The sequence below is a fragment of the Orycteropus afer genome, unplaced genomic scaffold (assembly GCF_000298275.1).
Source record: "Orycteropus afer afer isolate SDZICR_OR568_19922 unplaced genomic scaffold, OryAfe1.0 scaffold00005, whole genome shotgun sequence".
NCBI lineage: Eukaryota > Metazoa > Chordata > Mammalia > Tubulidentata > Orycteropodidae > Orycteropus > Orycteropus afer.
In genome coordinates this window covers 19583330-19609434 of record NW_006921592.1, presented here as the reverse complement: position 1 = coordinate 19609434, position 26105 = coordinate 19583330, and the positions used below count along the sequence as shown (strand labels likewise).

At 35.9% G+C, this 26105-nt stretch overlaps 1 protein-coding gene across 1 annotated transcript in view; it reads left to right on the top strand.

The window, feature by feature from the left end:
• The window catches only part of GKAP1 (G kinase anchoring protein 1), a 112469-nt gene that overhangs the window by 81390 nt on the left and 4974 nt on the right, over positions 1 to 26105 (top strand). The window contains exons 6-8 of the mRNA XM_007938894.2: positions 2735 to 2887; positions 18813 to 18914; positions 24933 to 24996. Of these exons, the coding sequence (XP_007937085.1) occupies positions 2735 to 2887; positions 18813 to 18914; positions 24933 to 24996 (319 nt within the window). The remainder of the gene's footprint in view (positions 1 to 2734; positions 2888 to 18812; positions 18915 to 24932; positions 24997 to 26105) is intronic.

The following is a 26105-nucleotide window of genomic DNA, read 5'->3' as shown; positions in this document are numbered from 1 at the left end:
TCTGCACATGGAGTTGCCCTGAGTCACAGTTGACTCAGCTGCAACCAACAATAACTAACAGATTTTTCTTACTAATTTGTATTCTTATATTCACCATATTTTTGTCTTGTGTGTGGTTGTGGGTTCCCCCCCCCTTTAGTTTCTTGTCAGTGTACCTTTTGGAAAATTCTGTCTTTAGGCTGGAAGTAAATTTTGTGTCTCACTTAAAATGCTCAAGGGACGTAATGTCCCTTGAGTGTAGGATGCTGGTAATGGTAGCAGCTAGCAAAAACAGAGGACACTTGGTAGAACTGCAGTCTTTAGTGAGGTAAAACTTAAAAGCTGATTAGTTGCCAAAGAATACTCTTCCTTCCATAGGAGCTCAGCAGTGTTAAACATATTTTTGTACTTATTGCTTTAAAATTAAATCTTACCAAAATGTATTAGAATTTAATGAAGCCCTAGACTTTTTATCTGTGCCACTTAACAATAGTATGATTCATGAGTAAGTTTTCTGAGGCTGTGATTATTTTGTGGAGAAATAATCCTTACTCTATCAACCTCAAGAGTCAGAATTGACTCAATGGCAGTGGTTTGGGTTTTTTGGTGTATCAACCTCTCATGTTGTTTATGAAATTCAAATAAAACGATGTTTATGTAAAACTAAAAACTCATTGCCGTCGAATTGGATCTGACTCATAGCGACCCCTCCTTGGGTTTCCAAGGCAGTATCACTACGGAAGTAGATTGCCCAATCTTCCTTCCGGGGAGTGGCTGGTGGGTTTGAACTGCCAGCCTTCTTCTGGTTAGCAGTCAGTGCCTTAGGCACTATGTCACCAGAGCTCCCGATGTTTGTGTAAGTGCTTTAAAAAATATACAGTGCTGTGCAAACACTTTGAAGGTTTTGTATATTAAGCAATGATATGCAAGGATTTTTTTCTTTTGTGTATGTTGCTTTATAACATATATGAAAGGAAAAGAATGAATAGTTATTGAACTATTAAGTTATTCCATGAATCCAGTTAAATAGGTTAAATTGGGAGTATTATAGCTCAAGAATTTAGGACATATGCAAAGCCTGTGACAGTGAAAGGAAAATTCTCTTCAGTCTGGCCTCATAACAAGAAATTGGAGAGGAAATGTTACTTTCCCTTGGAGAATGTGTAAAATTTCTAATTTTACATAGGTGGATAAATAGTGATAAAATCTTACTTACCTCTTTATCATAGGTCTGTATAGTTTATTTAAAAGTTATTTTAAAATACAATATAAAAGATTTAATGATACAGCGCTGCAGTTATCAAGATATTGTGGTGCTGGTATAAAGCTAAATAGATTAATCAGTCGTAATTGAGAATCCAGAAATAAACTTTACAGTTAACATTCTATTTATTTTTGGGAAGGGCACAAAGGAAGGAATAATCTTTTCAACAGATGATGCTGGATTTCCACATGGAAATAATTAATTTGGACCCCTTCCTCACACCATATAAAAATTAACTCAAAATGTACCACAATATGAGAGTTAAAACTATAAAACTTTTAAAAGAAAATACAGGAGTAAATCTTTGTTACCTTTGGTTAAGCAGTGTTTCCTTGGATATGACATCAAAATTATGGGCAACAAAAGAACAGATAAACTTGACTTTATCAAAATTTTTAAAAATTGTGATGCATAAAATACCATTATGAAAATGAACAGACTACCCACAGAATGGGAAATATTTTTTTTTTTTTGCAAATTATATATCTGATAGGAGACTTGTATCTAAAATATGTAAAGAACTCTTGTTGTTGTTGTTATGTGCCGTCGAGTCGGACCCAACTCATAGTGACCCCTCCTTGGGTTTCCGAGGCAGTATCACTACAGAAGTAGATTGCCCCATCTTCCTTCCAAAGAACTCTTACTACTCAGTAATTAAAAGACAAGTAGCCCAATTTAAAAATGGGCAAAGTATCTGAATGGACATTTCTATAGAGAAGACATACAGATGGGTGATGAGCACATGAAAAGATGCTCGATACTATTAGCCATCAGGAAAATAGAATCAAAACCAGAATATCACTTCTCACCCTTTTAGGATGGCTATAATTAAAAAAAAAAGATAACAAGTATTGGTGGGAATATGGAGAAATAGGAACCCTCATACAGTTAATAAGGGTGGGATTATAAATAGTGCAGCTGCTTTGGAAAACTCTCTTGACAAGTCCTCAAAAGCTTATGACCTAGCGAGTCTTCTAGGTACACAAAAGAGAATGGAAAGCATATGTCCACACAAAAACTTGTACATGAATGTTCATAGTAGCATTATTCATTGTAGCCAAAAAGTAGAAACAGCTCTAATTTTCATCAGCTGATGAATGGAATGTTATTTACCAATAAAAAGAAAGTCCTGATACATGATACCACATGGATGAACATTGAAAACATTATGCTAAGTTATACTAACCAATCACAAATGACAGCATGTTATATAGTTTCATTTATAGCAAATGTCCAGAATCAGCAAATCTATAGAGATAAAAAGTAGATTAGTGTTGCTTAGGCCTGTGGAATGGTGTTGGGGAGAATTGGAAACAATTGCTAAAATGTGTGTATACTATTTATCTTCTGGAGATAGAAAAGATCATATGTTTGATGTATCTTAGGTATCATTTTTTCTTTCATTCTTTATCCTTCTAGTGCTTAACTAGGTTTATGAAATGCATAGATTTTTGTGTTGAATGATAGTAAATCATAATTCATTTTTGACAGGAATTCAGTTCTTCTCAAACTTTATCACATGATGGAGGATTCTTCAATAGACTGGAAGATGATGTTCATAAAATTCTTATTAGAGAAAAAAGAAGAGAACAGCTAACAGAATATAATGGAACAGATAATTGTACAACTCATGAACACAACCAGGCATGTAAAGTAGAAAATTTCTCTTAAAAATCACAATGAAATGAAAATGAAATTTTTCTTTTTTAAAAAAAACTTGAGCAGTGGAATCCCATTATGATTATATAAAGTAACATTTTACAGTATTATCTCAGTCATTATTACATGAAGATGTTTATGTTAAAATGTAAGAATAATGCAATACATTCATTGATTAATATTCCTTGAGTGTATACTATCTGCTAGGAACTGTTAGACACTAGGTTAGGAGAGTAGGAATACCATGATAGATACGATATTCCTTCCCTTCAACACTCAATATACTAGGGATAGATATGAGGAGTAGACTATAGAGATTATCATTTGGTACGATGAATGCTTTTAAGAGTGATTTGAACAATAAAAAGAGGTTTTGAATAGAAGAGGTAATAGCTTACTGGTTGGATGAATTATGAATTATGAAGGATATATAAAGAAGTGATTTGTGGGCTGGGTTTTGAATGATGACCAATTACATAAGCTGAGAAATGGGAGGAAGACTTTGCTGCCTAAGGGAACAGCAAAAACAAAAGCGTAGAGTTATGAAAGGCCTTAGACTAAGTATTCGGGAAAATGGAAAATTGTACATCTAAGAAGTATAGAGTGAGTGAGTGGGATGGCATGTCTAGAGAGAGAAAGATTGGATTTAGGCTATTAACATTCTTTCCTGTGAAACTAAGAGGTTAAAATTTTAACCTATAGACCAAGGGCTGCAAACTGTGGCCCATGGGTCAAATTGGTCAGCAGTATGTTTTTGTGAAGTCCACGAACTAAGAATGGTATTCACATTTCTAAAGGATTATCTATAAAAAATGTGTTAGATACTGTGCATAGCCTAAATATTTATTATTGGCCCTTTTATGGAAACAGTTTGCCAACCCTTGCTATAAGCCAATATTACCCAAAATATTTTATGTAAGGAAAAAGGATGCTTCCTCTACTCATTCCTCACTCCTAGATTCATGGAGCCAGGAAGAGGTGTGACTGTTCTATATTTCTTCATGTCAAATCTTGTTGTTGTTGTTATGTGCCATCGAGTTGGACCCGACTCACAGTGACCCCTCCTTGGGTTTCTGAGGCGGTATCACTACGGAAGTAGATTGCCCAACCTTCTTTCTGAGGAGTGGCTGGTGGGTTTGAATTGCCAGCCTTGTGGATAGCAGTCAAGTGCCTTAGCCACTATGCTACCAGAGCTCCCATGCCAAATCTGAGGTCTCATGATATAGAAAAAGTGCTTTCCTTCTTACAGCTCTTGTCTGCATATATTTTTCTCATCACAACCTATCCTGCTATCTTCTATCCTGCTTCCTCTGAACTATGAAGCTATTCTTTAAAATTGACCTCCAGTCGATCAATAACTATTCTCTCAGCCTGAACCCTAAGTAGTAAGTAAATTCAATAATGTTCCCATGAACACTTTTCCTTTGGTCCTTAATATTCTGTTATTATCTTCTTGCCTTGTGCAGCAATGACTCTGAGTGTTACCTACCTTCTCTATTCTAATTTAATTTCTAGGCTACCATGGATTGCTGGAAAAACAAGTATTTTTTTTTTTCAAATAATTTATTTTTGTTTTGAGAGTATACACAGCAAAAACATAACACCAGTTCAAGTTTTTACAGTCACTTGATTATATTCTTTGGGGTATGCAGCCATTCTCACCCTCCTGTTCTGAGTTACTCCTCCTCCATTAACATAAACTTGTTGCTCCCTATAAGGTTCTTCTCTAATCTTTCTCATTGTTTTTGTCAGTTTGATCCCATTTGATAGATCTTCAAAGAGAATCAAGTTGATGGCAGACATTCTTTACTAGTTAATTTAACTGTTGTTTGGTTTAAAGAAGACTTGAAGGGATATTTTTGGTTTAGGGTTTAAGGTTTAAAGATTATCTCAAGGTAGTAGTTTTGGGGGTTCATCCAGCTTCCATGGCTCCATAAAGTCTGGAGTCCAAGAGAACTTGAAATTCTGTTGTGCATGTTCTCTCTTTTGATGAGAATTCTTCTGTAGAATCTTTGGTCAAAACATTCAGTAATGGTACCTGGGCACCACTGAGTTCTTCTGGTCTCATGGCAAAGGAAGCAGTTAGCCAGACATTCTCAGTCCTCCCACTATTCCTGACTTTCCTTTTTCCTCTGTTGCTCCAGGGAAATAAGAGACCAGCTGTACCTTGGATGGTTGCTTGCAAGCTGGAAAAAAATATTTTTAAATAGTGGTAATTTTCTCTTCTGAAAGAGAAAGGATTGTAAGTTTTACCATATCCTCATTTCTACTCAACAGTCCTTTGATTGATCTCTTTATGACTTCAACAAATTCAGTGGCTATTCCAAATTCTAAGTTTGTTACTTTTTTTTCTTTTTTACTGTCTTTAATAGATGTTATTTCCTTGTTTACTAAGAAGACTGATAAATTCAGTAGTTGACAAATTAAGTACCTACTGTGTTGTTAGCTTATAAAAGACATAAGAGAAGTAAGAACCGTAAGAACTCTTTATCCTAATGCACCAATAAGATTGGTTTATAAATAATGTTATTGTACATGAAAATGTATTTTCAGTTTGGTAACATAAATTCTTGCCTCCTCTAAGGTACTTGTGAGCTTCTTCCTTTCTGGTAAATTTATTGTTTTTCTATTTTGCCTTGACTGCTAAATTTTGTGTATAGTCCAAGCAACTATGTTAATATTTGTGGTTTGCATATTTTCTTCCTCTTTCATAGAGTATGATTTTTTTTCCTTTGTATCCATGTGGGTGTTTTTGTCATCTCAGACCAGTTTTTGGATAGAAGGAAGAAGTTGTTTTTTTTTTTTAAATTTTACTGTGTTTTGGGTGAAAGTTTACAGAACAAATTCACTTTCCATACAGCAGCTCACATACACTTTGCCTCATGACACTGACTACAATCTCCCACAGTGCAACATCTCCCCTCCCACTTCTTCCCCATACTCCTGCCCTCCAAGCTGTCTCCCTGTGCATACATAGCCCTTTTATTCTCCCATGATTGTTCTCTCCAAAGAGTGTATCTACCTAATGTAAATGTTCAGTTCATATGTCTATCTTTTGTTTGGCTGGAAGCCTAAGAGTGGGTTCAACTGAAGGAAGAATATTAATAAATGTCAGCAAATACTTGGCTGCTTGAGACCTTTGTGGAACAAAGTTTGGGTATATATAAGTTCAATTAAATGACTAAGTAATATTAATGATAAAATCAAAACAAAGCAATAGTGTAGTATGGTGGAAATGGAGCAGACTTTGAAGTCGAACAAACCTAATAATGCAAAATACAGCTCTGCTGATCATTAGCTGTGTTACATTGGGATGGAATTACCGTTACCTGTTTCTCTTGCACTGTTAGGAAAATTAGCAATTATGATTTAAAATGTTTAGCAGAGCATGTTGTACCCAGTATGCATTCAGAAGATTTTTGTACAAGATAGAAAATGTTAAGTCCAAAAAAGGATGTAGTTATGAAAGGATAGGAATTCATAGGAATGAAAACCAGAAATTACTCTGTGAAGAGAATATAGCGTTTGAGTTGAAACTTTGAACAGAATGGTTTTAACATGCTGCAGAGGTGAAGGAGAAGAAACTGGAATGCCATGAGTTAAAGTATGGAGGCAGTGTAAACCAGTTTAATTAAAATAGTTCATAAAGGAGCCTAAGTTTGGTAAGTAAGGTAAGGTTGATGTAAGGTTAGTTGGAAAAGTTTGTGGAAGATCTTAAATGACTTGTTCACAATTTTGTTGGTAAACAGTGAAGAGTTTTTGAAGGTTCTTCAGTAGAGAGTAAAGCTTTATATAGGAATATTTTCACTGAAGTGCCTAGGAAAACTGAAAGGGTGGTGTAGACTAGAGAAAGGAATTGTTGTTGTGTCCTGTAGAGTAGATTCTGACTCATTGTGATCCTTTATAGGACAGACTAGAAATGTCCCATTGGGTTTCCTAAGCTGAAATCTTTATAAGAGCAGACCACCAGATTTTTTCTCCTGCAGAGCAGCTGATGATCTGAACTCCCAATGTTTGATTATGTTTGATTAGCAGAAGAGCACTTGACCATTGTGCCACCAGGGCTCCTTAGAGATAGGAAATAAACAATATGAAGTGTATTAGTAAGGATATAGAACAACAGTAATGCACAATTAGTGAAAATCCAAATTGGTGTAACTACTTTGGAAAACAATTTAGCATTAATAATTAAAGTTGAAGATAGGTGTGACCTATGTTGTAGAGTACTTAGATTATGCACTAGAGACATGTTTAGGAAGAATCTTCAAAATGTAATTGCTTGTGATGGCAAAATCAATAAGATAAATGAATGAACCACAACTATACATACCAACATGAATGAATGTAAAAAAAAATATTTAATGAGAAAAGAAAGTCTCCACATAATACTTTGCTATCATTTATATAAATTTAAAAATAAAAACTTTAATATATTGCTTAGCTGTTATTGTTGTTGCTGTCATATCAATTTCAAGTTCTGTGACTCCATGTGTTACAGAAAACAGCTGTTGCATATGGTTATCTTAGGTATAATCTTCCCCCCCGCCCCCAATTTCTTAGCTGCATTCTTAACAGAACTAGGCCTTTTCTTCCACAGTACCACTGGGTGGGTTAAACTGCCACCCTTTAAGTTAGCAGTTGAGTGCAAACTTTATGCCATCCTGGGACCTAACAGATAGATATATACTAAAAGTAGAACCAAAGCAAAAGACGGACAACCCCAAAATTTATAATAGTAGATATCATTAGTAGGAGAGGGAAAGGGATATGATTGGGGAGGGCTATGTAGGTACTGCAAAGGTATTGGTAATGTTCTAATTCTTAATATGCATAATGGGTTATTTTTCTTTTTAACTTACATGTGGTGTGTGTGTGTGTGTATACTTTTGTTTATGCAGTGTATATATACAGTGTATATGTGTGTACCTAACAACAAGAACAATACTAATGTACCAGGAATTCTTAAAGGTGAAAATATATTAACCCTAATTCTGCTGTTCTTAACTGAATCTTTGCGTTCATTTTTGAATATTCCTTTTCCAGGGAAATGGCACATGCATGTTTAAAAACAATTTATTTTTACAATAAGTATAGTTTTTTTTTTAACTGTGATTTGGGTGAAAATTTACAGAGCAAATTCACTTTCCATACAACAGTTCACATACATACAGTAAGTATAGTTTTGTAATCTCTTTTGTAAACAATGTGATACATTCTGTCAGATTAACATTCTTTATTTAACTTACTTAACTGTTGCCCTATTATTGAACATTTAGGTTGTTTAGGATTGGTCACTGTAGGTATTCCTTGCGCATAATTTTTCTGGTGAATTATTTCCTTGGAATAAATTCTTAAAAATGGTAATTGAATCAAAGGATGTATGTCTGTGTTACTTTTGATGTTTTTTTGATACATTATTTTCTAGCAGCAGGATGTGAGTTTACTAATTTCTCCACAGCTGCACCAGCATTGGGTGGATCAACTGCTCCTGATTCCCTCCTGTTTTATGGCTTTGAGGCTGTTTTAGTCCGTTGCCTTTGTGACATAACTTCACTCTTTTGTTCCATGGATACCTTATACTCACCATATCTAAACCCAAACTCCTCATCATATTCTCCAAACCAAGCATTTGGCTTGATTTATTATTTCTGTTTTTGGTTTCATAAGTTTATTCAGTATCCAGACTCTACAATTCCTTTTTCACTTTTCTCATTTTCAGAATTTTGGAGTTTTAAATCTTTGAAATATTTTTCAAATTTATCTTGTATTCTCACTGACATTTCTCTAGTTCAGGCCCTCATTGTCTCTTACTGGTGTTATTTCAGTAATCTTCTGACCAGTTTTTCTGCCTTCTAACCCCAGATCATTTATCTTAACACACTGCTAGCATATAACTTTCTATAAAGCATGGCTTCCACCATGCCAAAGCTGTATACTTAAAACAGTATCTAATGAATTAAGTACAGTGTCCTTGACCTGGCATTTAAAGTCCTCAGGCTGTGCTTTTCAAACTGAAAGTCCTAACCCATTTTATAGGTCCTGAAATCTATTTAGTATGTTGCTAACAGCACTTTTTAAAAAAATGAGACAGAAAATGTCAGAGTATGTGACACCTGTTTGTTTCATGAAATTGGTTTCTCTGTGTGTGTGTATACTTGTCTATACATACACAAAGCATGCATATGTATTCACATGTATGTATATTCTGGGTTATGGTATAAAACATTCCTTACTGTGACATGTCACTATCAATTAATTACAGAAGTGTTATTTTACAGTATAGCATCACTCAAATTAACTTTCAGCTGTACTCTTCTAAATTTTCCCCTAACTAGAGCACAGACTGATGGGTCTTCCCATCTTTGCTCAAGGCTCATTTCACATGCCATCTCCTTCTTGAAGCTTTATCTTACTGCCCCAGCCCAACTCCAAACACCAAAAGCAGAAAACCTGGATAATCGTCCTTTTTTTATATACCCTGAGCGTAGTGCCTAAGGCACTTGACTGCTAACCGGAAGGCTGGCGGTTCAAACCCACCAGCCACTCCTCGGAAGGAAGGTTAAGCAATGAACTTCCATAGTGATACTGCCTCGGGAGACCAAGGAGGGGTTGCTCTGAGTTGGCTCTGACTCGATGGCACATAACAACAACAACAACAGTAGTATTTTGCATTTCTTATAGCATATTTCACACAGCACATCTTTATTACTATTTTTAATTGCAAATCCCTTGTGAGCATAGGCTTTATATCATATACCCTTTCTTCCCCATGTTATATATCTCTATCCTATTCTTAGAAAGTAATGTTTAAGATGCATTTATTAAAATATAGGACTTTATTTTACAAATATACATACATTAAAACAATATGATTTTTTGTTTTAAAATGTGTTATCTGTTGTAGGAATTTTGGGAACATTATATATAAAGTAAAATGAAGAAATGATGATAATGGCAAAAATACATATTTGAGAGCTTATTATATCTATCCTGCAAGACCTGTATTGTTATTGTTAGGTGCTGCCAAGTCGGCTTTGACTCAACAGCAACCCTATGTACAACAGAATGTGCCATGCTTGGGTTTCTGAGGCAATATCTCTACAAAAGTAGATTGCCTTCCGAGGAGTGGCTGATGGGTTTGAACCGCCAGCCTTCTGATTCACAGTCAGATGCCTTAAGCACTACGCCACCAGAGCTGTTGACACATAGCCTTAACTACCACAATGACCAAAGTAGACGAGACAGTTCTCTCATTTCTAAGGAGCATTCAGCTGTACTTCCTTCAGTAAAGATCTGTTCATTCTTTGGCAGTCCATGGTATTTTCTGTATTCTTTGCCAACACCACAATTCAAAGCCATCAGCTCTTCGGTCTTCCTTATTCATTGTCCAGTTTTCACATGCATATGAGGTGATTGAAAATACCATGGTTTGGGGTAGGTGCACCTTAGTCTTTGAAGTGACATTTTTGCTCCTTAACACTTTGAAGAAGCCGTTTCCAGCACATTTGCCTAGTGCGATACGATGTCTGATTTCTTTACTGCTGCTGCTTCCATGGGTATTGATGGACTTGTATTAGGAACTGAAAATGCATGCTCTTACTTAATTCTCACAGTTACCTGTTAAGTTCTTGTTGCCATTATCATCATAAATTTACAGGTGAAGGGGGGGACACCCCAATCTTAACAACCTAGAAAGGACTATTGTAGTTATTTGGCATACCTGGATATGTACTCTCTACCCCACCCCATCCTCATTAATGTAGAAACTGTTACATGGACCACTTTTTCAATTAAATACAGATGATGAGCATTTCAGATTATTAATTAATTCTTATATACTATTTATGACTAAATTGCCTTCCATTGCCTACACAGAGAAAAAAATGTTTAAAAAATGTAATATACCAATTTGATAAAATATTTCTTTACTTACTAGTAAGAGTGTATACTTCTTTATTTATTCATTTCATTCATTCATTTCATTTCATATGCTTGTTTTATAGATTGTGACTGTTCTTCCCAGTTTTTCATTGACCTATTGGTTTTCTTTGTAGTGTTTTTGTAAACTTTTAATTGTGAGTTGGGTGAATGCTTACATGGCAAATGGTTCCATTCAATAATTCATACATATTTTATTTCATGCCATTGATTTTAATCCCCACAGTGAAACAGCACTCATCCTGCTTCTTCCCTGTGTTTCTTGTTTCTGTTCATTCTTTTCTGTCCTTTCCTGCCTTAAGAACTTTATTTCTGGTCAAATGCTGCCCTTTTGATCTCCAGTGGTTGATTGTTCTAAGGAGTGTGTACCTCTCAGGTGTTATGTTCACTTCATAGACCTGTCAGTTGTAGCTGAAAGTTGAGCCACGGGGGGTGAGCTCAGTTCTAGGCCTAAATTCAGTGATTAAAGGCCATAGTCTCAAGGGTGCCGCCTGTCTCTATCTGACCAATGAGCCTGCGTATGGTATTTTTTGTGATTTTGAATTTTGTTCCACATTTTTCTCCTGCTGTATCCAGCATCTGCTTTCTTCTGGTCTTGGTCATGGAGGCTAAGGTTTTTGTACTGCATTAGCTGTTTAGACTATTTCCATGTGTCTTTGATTTTCTCAGGAGCTCTGATGGCATAGTGCCTAGGGCATTTGACTGCTAACCAGGAGGCTGGCTGTTCAAACTCACCAGCCACCCCTTGGAAGGAAGATTGGGCAATCTACTTATGTAGTGATACCACCTCGGAAACCCAAGGAGGGGGTCACTGTGAGTTGGATCTGACTCAACAGCATGAGGTTTTTGGTTTTTTTCCCCATTTTCTTAACTCTTTTTTGCTCCAAATGGAGGAAACCAAAGTTGTAGCTTAGGTGGCCACTCACAAGCTTTTAAGATCCCAGACCCTACCCAGCCAACTAGGATGTAGAACATTTTCTTTGTGGACTGTGTTATGCCAGTTAACCTTGGTGTCCCCTGAGATTATGGTCCTGAGCCTCTAGGCCCAGCGACTCACTCCCTCAAGGTGTTTTGTCATGGCTCAGAATTTTTTATAACTCTGCCCTCTGTTACAGTCCACTCAAACTCTCACTGCCATTGAGTCGATTCTGACTCATAGTGATGCCCTTTGCGTTTCCTAGGTGGTAAATCTTTATAGAAGTAGATTGCCCAGTCTTCCTTCCGCAGAGTGGTTGGTGGGTTTGAACCACCAGCCTTCTGGTTAGTAGTCAAATGCCTTAGGCACTATACCACCATAGCACCTTATACAGTCTACTATATTGATGGATATATTTGCTACACATGTAAGTGCGTATGTAGAAATACCTTATGCCAAACCTATTTTTTATTTACGGGTGTAGTCCCATTTGCCTTCCCATACTTGTTCAACTTGCATGTCTGTCTCTGTATCCACTCATAGATTATTGTTATTACTGTTATTGCAAGATCGTGTGTATAATAGTATTTATCTCTTTTGCATTTAACTCTTGTGCTCCTCCAGGTGTCTTCTTTTCCTTTGATCGTTTTTTACTGACCTCTCCCCCTTGTATACTGCCTTTCCTTTCACCCAAGTTAATATGTGTTTACCCTCTAGTTAGTGATTACCTTCCCGCCTCCTACTAACCACCAAAGACTATTTCTTTCTGTATGGAAACCTTACCTTTACTTGTTACAATAGTGGTCTCATATAATACTTGTCCTTTTGTAATTGACTTAGCATATGGTCCTTGAGGTTCTTCCATGTTATGATGAGCTTTGTAGATTCGTTGTTACCTTTTTAACATTGCATAATATTTATTTATAGTATTTTTTGATAAAAATATCAAGTTAAATCTATCACTCTTTTTCTTTTTGTTTTCTGTCTTTGATGTCATGTTCAGAAGGACATTCCTATTCAAAGATAATACTCATATTCATGTAGATTTTATTTTAATACTTATGTGCTTTATGTATTTTCAAACTTAAAATAGTATTTTACTTATTAAATATATATAATTTATATATATTAAAAAGTAATATACAGTTATTGTTAGGTGTCATTGAGTCAGCTCTGACTCATAGCAACCTTATGTACGACAGAACAAAACACTCCCCAGTTGTATGCCATCCTCACAGTCCTTGCTATACCTGAGCCTATCGTTGCAGCTACTGTGCCAGTTCATCTCATTGAGGGCCTTCCCCTTTTTTGCTGACCCACCACTTTATCATGCTTATATCCTTCTCCAGGCAATGGTCCCTTCTGACAACATGACCAATGTAGGTGAGATGAAGTCTGGCCATTCTGGCTTCCAAAGAGCATTCTGGCTATACTTCTTCCAGGACAGATTTGTTTGTCTTTTGACAGTCCATGATACTTTCAGTATTCTTTGCCAATACTACAGCTCAAAAGCATCAACTCTTCTTTGATCTTCCTTATTCGTTTTCCAGCTTTCACATGCATTTGAGGCTATTGAAAATACCATGGCTTAGGTTAGGTGCACCGTAGTCTTCAAAGAGACATCTTTGCTATTCAGCACATTAAAGAGGTCTTTTGCAGCACATTTGCCCAGTGCAGTACAACATCTGATTTCTTGACTGCTGCTTCCATTGGCATTGATTGTGGATCCAGTCATATGAACTCTTTGACAACTTCAATCTTTTCCCCATTTATCATGATGCTATTTATTGGTCCAGTTGCGAGGAATTTTGTTTTCTTTATGCTGAGGTGTAATGCATACTACAGACTATATAGTCTTTAATCTTCATCAGTAAGTGCTTCAAGTCATTTTCACTTTAACCAAACAAGGTTGTGTTGTCTGCATATTGCAGGTTGTTAACGAGTCTTCCTCCAATCCTGATGCAATGTTCTTCTTCATAGAGTCCAGCTTCTCAGATTATTTGCTCAGCATACAGGTTGAATAAGTACGGTGAAAGGATACAGCCCTGACGCACACCATTCCCAGTCTTAAACCGTGCAGTAGCCCCTTGTTCTGTTTGAATGACAGCCTCCTGGTCTATATATCAGTTCCTTGTGAATACAATTAAGTGTTCTGGAATTCCCATTTTCTCCATGTTATGCGTAATTTGTTATGATCCATACAGTCAAATGTTTTTGCATAGTCAATAAAGCACAAGTAAACATCTTTTTGGTATTCTTTGCTTTTAGCCAATATCCATCTGACATCAGCAGTGCTATCCCTCATTCCACATCCTCTTCTGAATCCAGCTTGCATTTCTGGAAGTTCCCCGTCAATATACTGCTGTAACCATTTTTGAATTATCTTCAGCAAAATTTTACTTGTGTGTGATATTAATGATACCATTTGATAATTTCCACATTTTGTTGGACCACCTTTCTTTGGAATGGGTACAAATATGGATCTCTTCTAGTCAGTTGGCCAGGTAGCTGTCTTCCAAATTTCTTGGCATAGATGAATAAGTGGAGCCTTGTTTTTTGCCAATACCTTCAGTGCAGCTTCAACTTCTTCCTTCAGTACCATTGATTCTTGAGCATATGCCACCTCCTGAAATAGCTGAACTTCGACCATTGCTTTTTGAGCAGTGACTCTGTATTCCTTCCATCTTCTTTTGATGCTTCCTGCATCATTCAATATTTTGCTCACAGAATCTTTCACTATTGCAACTCAAGGCTTGGAATTTTTCCTTCATTTCTTTCAGCTTGACAAATGCTGAGCATATTCTTCCCTTTTGGTTTTCTAACTCCAGGGCTTTGTACATTTCATTATCATAATTGACTTTGTCTGCTCGAGCTGCTCTTTGAAATCTTCTGTTCAGCTCTTTTATCTTGTAATTTCTTCCATTTGCTTTAGCTACTTTCTATTCAAGGGCAAGTTTCAAAGTCTCTTCTGACATCCATTTTGGTCTTTTCTTCCTTTCCTGTCTTTTTAATGACCTTTTGCTTTCTTCACAGATGATGTTCTCAGTGTCATCTCACAAATCCTCTGGTTTTTGGTCATTGGTGTTTAGTGCATCAAATATGTTCTTCATATGGTCTCTAAATTCATTTGGGATATAATCAAGGTCATATTTGAGCTCTCATGGAATTGTTTTAATTGTCTTTAGCTTCTGCTTGAACTTGCATATGAGCAGTTGATGGTCTGTTCCACAGTCAGCTCCTGGCCTTCTTTGGTGGAGGATAGTGAGCTTCTCCATTGCCTCTTTCCACAGATGTAGTTGATCTGATTCCTGTGTATTTTATCTGGCAAAGTCCATGTATATAGCCAGTTTATGTTGCTGAAAAAAGGTATTTGCAATGAATAAGTCGTTGGTCTTAAAAAGTTCTGCCATTGGATCTTCAGTGTCATTTGTATCACCAAGGCCATATTTTCCATCTACCAGTAATTCTTCTTTGTTTCCAACTTTTGCATTCCAGTAACCAGAAATAATGAATGCATCTTGATTGCATGTTTTGTCAGTTTCAGACAGCAGAAGTTGGTAAAATTCTTCATTTTCCTTGCCTTTGGCCTTAGTGGTTAGTGTGTAAATTGAATAGTAGTATTAACTCATCTTCCTCGTAGGCATATAAAGATTATCCTATCACTGACAGCATTGTATTTCAGGATAGATCTTGAAACATTCTTTGTGACAGTGAATTGCCATGCCATTCCTCTTTAATTTGTCATTACTGGTGTGGTAGATCACATGAATGTCTGATTCATAATGGCCAAAACCAGTCCATTTCAGCTCACTGATGCCTTGGGTATCGATCTTTATTCATTCCACTTCATTTTTGACAACTTCCAAATTTCTTGCATTCCACGTTCCAATTATTAATGCATGTTTGCAGCTGTTTCTTCCCATTTTGAGTTGCACCCCATCAGCAAATGGAGGTCCTGAAAGCTTACTCCATCCATGTCATTAAGTTTGATTCTACTTTGAGGAAGTAGCTCTTCCCCAGTCGTATTCTGGGTGCCATCTGACCTGAGGGGCTCATCTTCTGGCACTATATCAGACAGTGTTTCAGGGCTATTTATAAAGTTTTCCAGTGATATATCCAACAGTGTTTCACTGCTGTTCATAAAGTTTTCATTGGCCAGTGCTATGAAAAGTGGATGGCACCTTCTTCCTTCTAAATCTGTCTTAGCTCCATTGATCCCTTTCCACTATGGGTGACCCTGCTGGTATTTGAAATACTGGTGGCATAGCCTCCAGCCTCACAGCAAGACACAAGCCACCACAGTACAACAAACTGACAGACAAGTGGTGGCTGACAGATGAGTGAATATATAGTGAATATAAATGGAATATAAAATAATTTTTATAAAAGTTTTTAAACAATAAAGTGAAAATTGTATTATTAAATTTGTGATGTATTTTCGAATTATTTTTGCATATCTGATTTTGAAATTATGTGAATATATATTACGGTTCTATAGCCTCATACAGAGTTTTCTAGTTTGTAAATTTACCATATTTAACCTATATCATACATTTAAATTTATATCCAATTATTTGTTGTAATAAACAGATTTGCAGTGAACACTCCTATAGATACTTTCCCTCAGTCACTTACCTCTTTACGTTGGGATAAATACCTAGATGTAAGTTTCCTGAGCTTAATGTTGTTGTTGTTGTTATGTGCCATCGAGTCAGCCCTGACTCCTAGCGACCCTTCCTTGGGTTTCTGAGGCAGTATCACTACAGAAGTAGGATTGCCCAGCCTTCCTTCCGAGGAGTGGCTGGTGGGTTTGAACCACCAGCCTTCTGGTTAGCAGTCAAGTACCTTAGGCACTATGCTACCAGAGCTCCCCCTGAGCTTAATAGTGTATATATATTTCTAATTTTGATCTATTCTTCTTTTTCCTTAAAATAGAAACTTGTGTGAAGTTTCTATCTTCCTCACCTGCCATATTAAACCTCTCACCAAATGCTGTTGATTCTTTCTCCAGATTATTTCTCAAATACATATACTTCTGTCCATTTAAATTGCTTTCACTTTATTCAAAGGCATTATCATCTCTGACCTGGACTTAAAGTAGCAATTAAAAGTCCTTTCCACTTCTGTCTTACTTCATTCCAGTATGTTTCCATGTAGCAGCCAGAGTGATTCTTTATAAACATAAATCTGACAGTGCAACAGTCCTGCTTAAAATCTGTCACTGGCTTTCTGCTGCTTTAATCAGAATAATATGCAGACTTTTTCTTGTGGCCATCACAGCCCTCCATGATCAGCCTTCACCTCTCCAAAGTCATTTTTTACCATCTTCTCCCTAGTATGTTCCAGCTACATTGCCCTCCTTTTTTCTTCAATTCTCCTGGCTCTTAACCTGCCTCAAGGTCTTTACAAATTCTGTTCTTTGTTCCTGTTGTTGTTTTTGTTGTTTGCCGTCGAGTCAGACCTCCTTGGGTTTCTGAGGCAGTATCACTATGGAAGTAGATTGCCCCATCTTCCTTCCGAGGAGTGGCTGGTGGATTTGAACCGCCAGCCTTCTGGTTAGCAGTCAAGTGCCATAGCCACTATGCTACCAGAGCTCCCTTCTTTGTTCCTGTTGCTGTTGCTGTTATGTGCCGTCGAGTCTTTGTTCCTAGAAAGCTCTAAATGCCACTTTTTAATTAGCCAATCCTACCCATCACTGAATGCTTATCCAAAGTGTTACTACTTCACAGAGCACTTCCCTGGTCCACAATTGAATAAACCACATTATTTTCTTTACAGCACTGTGTTTCTTTCCTTCATAGCTTATATATTGGTTTGTAATTACAGTATTTATATGATATCTGCCTCTTATCTCAGACAAGTCCCAGGATGTTAAGAATCTTTTCTGTTCTCTTCACCATTGTACACACACTACCTAGCATTTAGATGCTCAGCGAGTATTTGTGGAATAAGTTTATGTTGCCACATTACTCTTTATTGAAATAAAACCAATTTATAAGCATTAAAAGTGTGACTTAATGTTGATTTTTTTTACATTAAAATTTATTTACTTTGATATATGGTGCAAGATGACAGAGATTTAACTTGATTTTTCCCAGTTAGCTATTTGTCCTGTAACCTACCATATTCCCATAATCCAACCTTAATTCATTTCTTTAAGTTATCTTTATATTATAATAAATTCATCCATCTTCTTATGTCTATTTCTGGACTTTCTTTTCTGGTACACTGCTCCATCAACCCTGGCACCATAAACATACTATTTCAATTATCTTTGTTTGTAATATACAATTATTTGGTGGCGCACATCCCTATTTACCCCTTTAACTTGTCATTTGTTTCCATTATTTATTCTACCAGATAAAGTTTTGGCTATCTTGCTAAGTTCCAAAGCACAAAATCCTGTTGGAATTTCTATTAAAATTTTATTGAATGTATACTGTGATACTTAGTCTTCCCAACTATAAACATACTTTGTTCTGTGTTCTTTTCTAAAGTTCTGTAATTTTCTTAGTATAGATCCTAGACATTTCCTAAAGTTATTCTTAAGCATTTTCTTTTATTGCTGTTCGGAAATAATTTTTCTAGCTATATCTTCCAACTGGTAATGATTGACATAGAGTAAAGTTCTTTATTTTTATACTTTGTATTTGTTTATCTTTTTATTGTGATTTAGGTAAAATTTTAATATACTTTTTATTTTTTTCAAAATTTTCTTTTGACTTTTCAAGATAGATTAATAGTAACTTCTTACAGAGCAGTTTTTAATATATTTCTTCCAGGATAGACTATATAATTTCAAGCCCTGATGTTGTTACAGGTTATGTTTGTAGTTTGCAATTAATCATAAATATCTTACCTACTTAACACTGTACATTATTAGGATTAGATGATTGATTAGCTGTTTCAGTATATGGAAATACAGTTCAACAGTTTAAGGTTGCTTTAGAAAATAAATTAAAATTAAGGCTTTACCTCTTAAACTTCTCACAAGGAATTATGTAAACCAGAATCGAAAAACAATCTCTCTTAAAATAGTATTTTTCTCTTTCTCAGGATGTGGTTCTGAAAGATGGAAGAATTGAAAGACTAAAGTTGGAACTTGAAAAGAAAGATGCTGAAATCCAGAAGCTGAAAAATGTGATCACTCAGTGGGAGGTCTGTGCTTATTTATTGTTGCAAAATAAAATATTCTATTCATTTGCCTATTTTCTGTTTTTCTTCTGTGTAAGTATATTTAATATATTGGATACTTTGTTATGTTTTTGAACTCTGATCAGTGATATATAATTTGAGTGAATATACAGCTTATTTTTAACCACAGACTTACCTGTTGCTTCTAACTTCCTCTCTTAGGCTTTTTAAAATCTCTTAATCATCTAAAGCGTTGTTCTTCTTTGACTAATAGTTGTTCACATGTCAGCCCTGGTAGTTCTTAAATCTCCCTTCCTCTTGTACTCACTCATGCCTTGAGAATCATCCCTGCTAAAACCTTTTCATTTTGCACCAACCCATCTCCTGTAGCTTTTTATTTGTCCCTTATATTTTAGTTAGCTTTAGTTGAGCACTTACCATGTACTTGGCCCAGGGAATTCCAAAATGAAATAGCAAGAACCTCGTAGTTGAATGAGGAAGATACACATGTAAATAATTATAAGACAACGTTAGGATTTATAATTGAGATTTGACAGAGTACTCCAGAAGCACAGACAAAGGAATGAATGAGTTATGGCCATTTGTAATTGGTAAGAATTTAAAAGAAAGAGATCCCCCCTGCCCTGAGAGAGTAACATATACAAAGATACAGATGCTTGAACAGTCACATTCAGGGAATGGTAGGAAGTACAATGTTGCTGAAATTTAGGGTATTGGGAAGTTGTAGAAGGTGAGTTTGGAGATGTTAGTTGAGGTCAGAATTTAAAGGCATTTGGACTTTAGACAAATGGAGGGCAGTAGAAGTCTTTAGAAAAAAAGTGACATGAGAATCATTTTTTTAGGATAGTGACGTAGCTGAGACGTGAAGTGAAGATAATTGGGGAAAACAAGAGGTATTAAGTGTAAGAGGAGGAGCACATTTTTAAACTGGTTTGAGGAGTTGGAACTTCAGGATTTCATTTTAGACGTACTGAGTTTGAAATGGCTGTAAGACATGCAGGCATTAGATATTCAGCATGTAGTTGGACACAGTGGAGTCATAACATCTGTGCATTTAACTTAATTGCCTTTATATGTTCTCTTTTTATGAAACTAAAAATACTAATAAGTATTTTTAATAAGAGTTGCGTTATCTGTGTATCGCAGGTTGTTAATGAGTCTTCCTCTAATCCTGATGCCTTGTTCTTCTTCATATAGTCCAGCTTCTTGGGTTATTTGCTCAGCATACAGATTGAATAAGTATGGTGAAAGGATACAACCTTGAGGCACTCCCTTCTTGATTTTAAACCATGCAGTGTTCCCTTGTTCTGTTCAAACAACAGAATAATAAGAGTGTTACATGTTTCATACTTAGTAGTATATATTGTACTATACTAGTATTTTGTACAATTATGTCTTATACATACATTTACTATATAGGGTTGTATTAAAAAAAGTATATCTTATACTGTATTTTTATGGGTGATAGAAGGAATTTTCAAGGATAGTTTTTCTCATTTGCAGCTTATAAGCTTACTGTAGACCTTAAGGCTTACATAAAAAGTGCTTCTGTGTGTACTGATCTGGACCTTGGACAAAAGGCTACAGATAGAGTTTGAAAAACTATTAACAGAGGTTGAAGCCCTGAGTGGAAGTTCCAGAGTAAATATAGTTGTAGTTGACTGAATATGTTTAGTCTGTGATATTTGAATGTTTCCATCTGACTTGTCTTCCTCGTCTATCTCTAAGCATCACAGAAATATTTATACTTACTACTTTAATATTTATATTTACTATTTTATGTACTTTTGTTCAATGTATTATCTGTATACTGTTGTTGTTGTTGTTAGGAGCCATTGAGTGGCCTCTGACTCATAGCCATTCTATGTACAACAGAATGAAACACTGTCCAGTCCTGTGCCAGCCTCACTATCCTTGCTATACTTGAGCCCATCATTGCAGTCACTGTGTCAATCCATCTCGTTGAGGGTCCTCTTTTTTGTTGACCCTCTACTTTACCAAGCATTATATCCTTCTCCAGGGAATGGTCCCTTCTGATAACATGACCAAAGTAGGTGAGATGAAGTTGGGCCATTCTCGCTTCCAAGGAACATTCTGGCTGCACTTCTTCCATGACAGATTTGTTAGTTCTTTTAGCAGTCCATGGTTCTCTTGGTATTCTTTGCCAGCACCACAATTATTCATCGTCCAGCTCTCACATGCATATGAGGAGATTGAAAATACCATGGGGTTAGCCGTACCTTAGCCTTCAATGAGACATCTTTGCTTTTCAGACTTGAGAGAAGTCTTTTGCAGCAGATTTGCCCAATGCAATTTTATCTGATGTCTTGACTGCTGCTTCCATTGGTGTTGATTGTAGAATGAAGTAATATGAAGTCCTTGACAACGTCAATCATTTCTCCATTTATCGTGATGCTACTTACTGGTCCAGTTGTGAGGGTTTTTGTTTTCTTTATATTGACGTGTAATCCATACTGCAGACTGTAGTCTAATCTTCATCAGTAAGTGCTTCAAGTCATCCTCACTTTCAGCAAGCAGAGTTGTGTTATCTGTGTATTGCAGGTTGTTAATGAGTCTTCCTTTAATCCTGATGGCCATGTTCTTCTTCATATGGTCCAGCTTCTTGGGTTATTTGCTCAGCATACAGATTGAATAAGTATGGTGAAAGGATACAACCCTGAGGCACTCCCTTCTTGATTTTAAACCATGCAGTCTTCCCTTGTTCTGTTCAAACAACAGCCTCTTGGTCTATGTACACATTCCCCATGAGTACAATTAAGTATTCTGGAATTCATTCTTCTCAGTGTTACCCATAATTTTTTATGATCCACACAATCAAATGCTTTTGCATGGTCAATAAAACATATGTAAACATCTTTCTAGTATTCTTTGCTTTCAGCCAAGGTCCATTTGACATTAGCAATGATATCCCTCATTTCACATCCTCTTCTGAAGCCAGTTTGCATTTCTGGAAGTTCTCTGTCAATATACTGCTGCACCCATTTATGAATTATCTTCAGTAAGATTTTAGTTGCATACGGTATTAGTGATATTGTTCGATAATTTCCACATTCTGTGGGATCACCTTTCTTTGGAATGGGTACAAATATGTATCTCTTTCAGTCAGTTGGCCAGGTAGCTGTGTTCTAAATCTCTTGGCATAGCCGAGTGAGTGCCTCCAGTGCAGCATCCATTTGTTGAAACATCTCAGTGGGTATTCCGTCAATTCCCAGAGTCTTGTTTTTTGCTAATTCCTTTAGTGCAGCTTTGACTTCTTCCTTCAGAACCATTGGTTCTTGATCATATGCTACCTCCTGAAATGGATGAACATGGACCAATTCTTTTTGGCACAATGATTGCATATTCCTTTAATCTTTTGATATTTTCTCCATCATTTAATATTTTGTCTATAGAATCTTTCAGTATTGCAACTCAAGGCTTAAATTTTTTCTTCAGTTCTATCAGCTTGAGAAATGCCAAGCGTGTTCTTCCTTTTTGGTTTTCTAACTCCAGGTCTTTGCACATTTCATATAATAATTGACTCTGTCTTCTCAAGCTGCTTTTAGAAATCTTCTGTTCAGCTCTTTTATTTTGTCATTTCTTCTATTTGCTTTAGCTACTTGCTGTTCAAGGGCAAGTTCCAGAGTCTTTTCTGACATCCATTTTGGTCTTTTCTTTCCTGACCTTTTAATGACCTTTGCTTATGTCCTTAATGTCATACCACAATTCCTCTGGTTTTCAGTCAGTGATGTTCAGTGCATCAAATTTGTTCTTTCGATGGTCTCTAAATTCAAGAAGGATATAATCAAGGTCATATTTAGGCTCTCATGGATTTGTTTTAATGGTCTTCAATTTCACCTTGAACTTGGATATGAGCAGTTGATGGTCTGTTCCACAGTCAGCTCCTGGCCTTGTTCTGGCTGAAGATATTGAGCTTTTCTATCGCCTCTTTCCATAGATGTAGTCAATCTGATTTCCTGTGTACTCCATCTAGCCAAGTCCATGTGTATACCCGCTGTTTGTGTTGTTGAATAAAGGTATTTGCAGCGAATAAGTCGTTGGTCTTGCAAACTTCTGTTGTGTGATCTCCACTGTTATTTCTATCATCAAGGCAATATTTTCCATCGGTGATTCTTCTTTGTTTCCAGCTTTTGCATTCCAGTCACCAGTGATAATCAATACAACTTGATTGCATGTTTTGTCAACTTTAGACTGCAGAAGTTGGTAAAAATCTTCAATTTCCTCATCTTTGGCTTTGGTGGTTGGTGTGTAAATTTGAATAATAGTAGTAGTAATGGGTCTTCCCTGTAGGTGTGAGGATAAATGCCACACCACTCTTCTTCAATTTGTCATTCCCAGCATAGTAAATCATATGGTTATCTGATTCAAAATGGCCAAAATCAGTCCATTTCAGCTCACTAATGCATAGGATATCAATCTTTAATGTGTTCCACTTCACTTTTGACAACATCCAATTTTCCTAGATTCATACTTTGTACATTCCATGTTTCAATTATGAATGGATGTTTACAACTGTTTCTTCTTTGAGTCATGCCACATTAGCAAATGGAGGTCCCCAAAGCTTTACTCTATCCACATCGTTAAGGTGGCTCTACTCTGAGGAGGCAGCTTATTCCCAGTTGTATAGTGCCCTCTGACCTGAGGGGCTCATCTTCTGGCACTATATCGGACAGTGTTTCAAGGCTTTTGATAAAATTTTCCAGTAATGTATCACAGTGTTTCACTGCTATTCATAAGGTTTTCACTGGCCAATTTTTTGAGAAGTAGATGGCCTCTTCTTTCTTCCAAGCTTGTCTTAGTCTGGAAGCTCTGCTGAAACCTGTCTACCATGGGTAACCTTGCTGCATTTGAAACACCAGTGGCATAGCCTTCAGCCTTAGAGCAACACGCAGGTTACCACAGTATGACAAACTGACAAACAATTTTGTCTCCCTTAGCTGTTCCAAATGGTTCCCTCTGTAATACTGCTCAGTAAGTGTTATTGGTATGTCATCAGCAATTTAATAGGCAGAGTCCTCTTTAGTAAAAACCATCTGTATTGGATATCCATACATTTGAATTTGTCTTATAAGAGTGATTTTTGGATCTTGTAACTTCTATACATATTTTTGTATATGTTGAGAGAAGAAATGACAGGTTTCTTATAATGATCTGTTTCTTTAGGCTCTTGTTTTTCTGTGATGTATTAAATATATTATTTTTCTGTAGTGTATTAGTGTATTATATCTCTATAAGTAATTCAGAGAAGAGTTAACAAAACTTGAAGGGTCAAATATAAGGAAAAAATTTCTCTGGAATATTGATGTTAATGTGGGAGCACAATTCTTCTTTATAAGTGTATAACTGTCATTTATGAAGTGTGCGAAGAAGCTATGCCATTTGGGAAAAGGTATAGAAAAAGATTTGAAAGGTATTTCAGTAAACTGCTAATTCATGTCAGCCAGAGAATTACTATAATAATAATAATTTAGTCAGTGAAATAATGAGAAATTGGTAAAGGCTATATTAACCAAGAAAGTATAGAACTGTGCTTTATAGGCCAATAACCATTTCCTGTATCTATCTAAACTTAAACAAAAATGAAAATCCAGTATCTCACTCACACTCGTTGCATTTAAAGTGTGTGTCCACAGTGGTAGATAATAGATAAAGAAAATTCTAGTGTATTGCTGGACAGTGCTGGCTCATTTTCCTATTTTTCATCTAAATTATTTTGAATTGTATATGGATTTTATTTGAGGAGGAAAAGAAGAAGATTTACTATTATTCTGAGTTTTCTCCACTTTTATACCTCTCTTTGATTTTCAGTCACTTATGATGTTAATATCTATTGTACCAGTGATTTTTAATCAACAGTTCTGAGTGTAGTTTGCTCTGTCCTATTTTATTCTAATTTGTCTTTGAGCAAGTCTAGAATTTAGAGTTCCATAAATTTATAGTAAATTGTGAATTACATAATTTGTTTTTTAAAAAATTAAACCTTTTTTCTTTGACTTTTAGGTAAAGTATAAAGAAGTAAAGGCAAGAAATGCACAGCTACTGAAAATGCTTCAGGAAGGTGAAAGTAAGTGATTTGTGTGTTCTTAAAATTTAAAAGTTTATCTTAAATGATATTGGAAGATAATGTTTGAAGACGTATGAGTTACCCAGAGTGATACAAACTGGATGGTTGTTGTAATTTTTATAGCACCTTAGTATCATACAAGTTTAGGACTATTCAGGTAAGAGATACCCCTGAAATTTCAATTCTTAAAAATTACTGGACTTCAAGGAAAGGTTTATATATGGAAGGAAACTTTCTTTGCTGGTTACAAACGTTTCTTTGTTGGATGGGAGGGGAGGAGAGGAAACACTGCAAAATTAAAAATAAAATAAAAAAATTACTGGACTTCATTTAGAGGGAATTCTGCTTTTTAGTTATTAGAGGAGAGGACCAGTTATCACTGTAGTTTCTCCTTCTCCCCAGCCCACCTTCACAGTTTTGCTGCTACACTGAACTTTAGACAGTAGATCACTGCAGGAAGCCAAGGATATTAATAAAAACATGATTAGAGATAATAAGATTAAAAATATGCACATTATATTTAAAAAAAAAAACAGCTGCCATCAAGTCAATTTTGAGTCATGGTGACCCCATGTGTACCAGAGTAGAACTGCTCTATGAGGTTTTCAATGGTTGATTGTTTGGAAGTAGATTGCAGACTTTTTCTCTGAGGTGTAGCCAGGCACATTAACTATTTGCACCGCTCAGGCACTCCATGAAATTCCCTTGAATTGATTGCTGCATTCCTGAGTATATATACATAGGACACTTAACTTGAAAGTTCTGTGAAATACTTCCTTTCACAACATAAAAGGAAGTGTGCATTAATTTAATTTTTAATATGAGATTTATGCAAAGGAAATGCGGAGCTCTGATGGCATAGTTTCTAAGGCATTTGACAGCTAACCAGAGCCTAAGTACTGAAATGCTCTTAAGAAAAATTGTGAAAACTTACTGTTCTGGTTACCTGGTGCCGCTCTGACAAGAATATATACCACACAATGACATGAGACAAAGTATATTATGTGAACTGCTGTATGAAAAGTGAATTTACTCTGTAAATCTTCACCCAAATCAAAATAAAATTTTAAAAAAATAAAATAAAAAAAAAAGATCCACAACAAAAATGT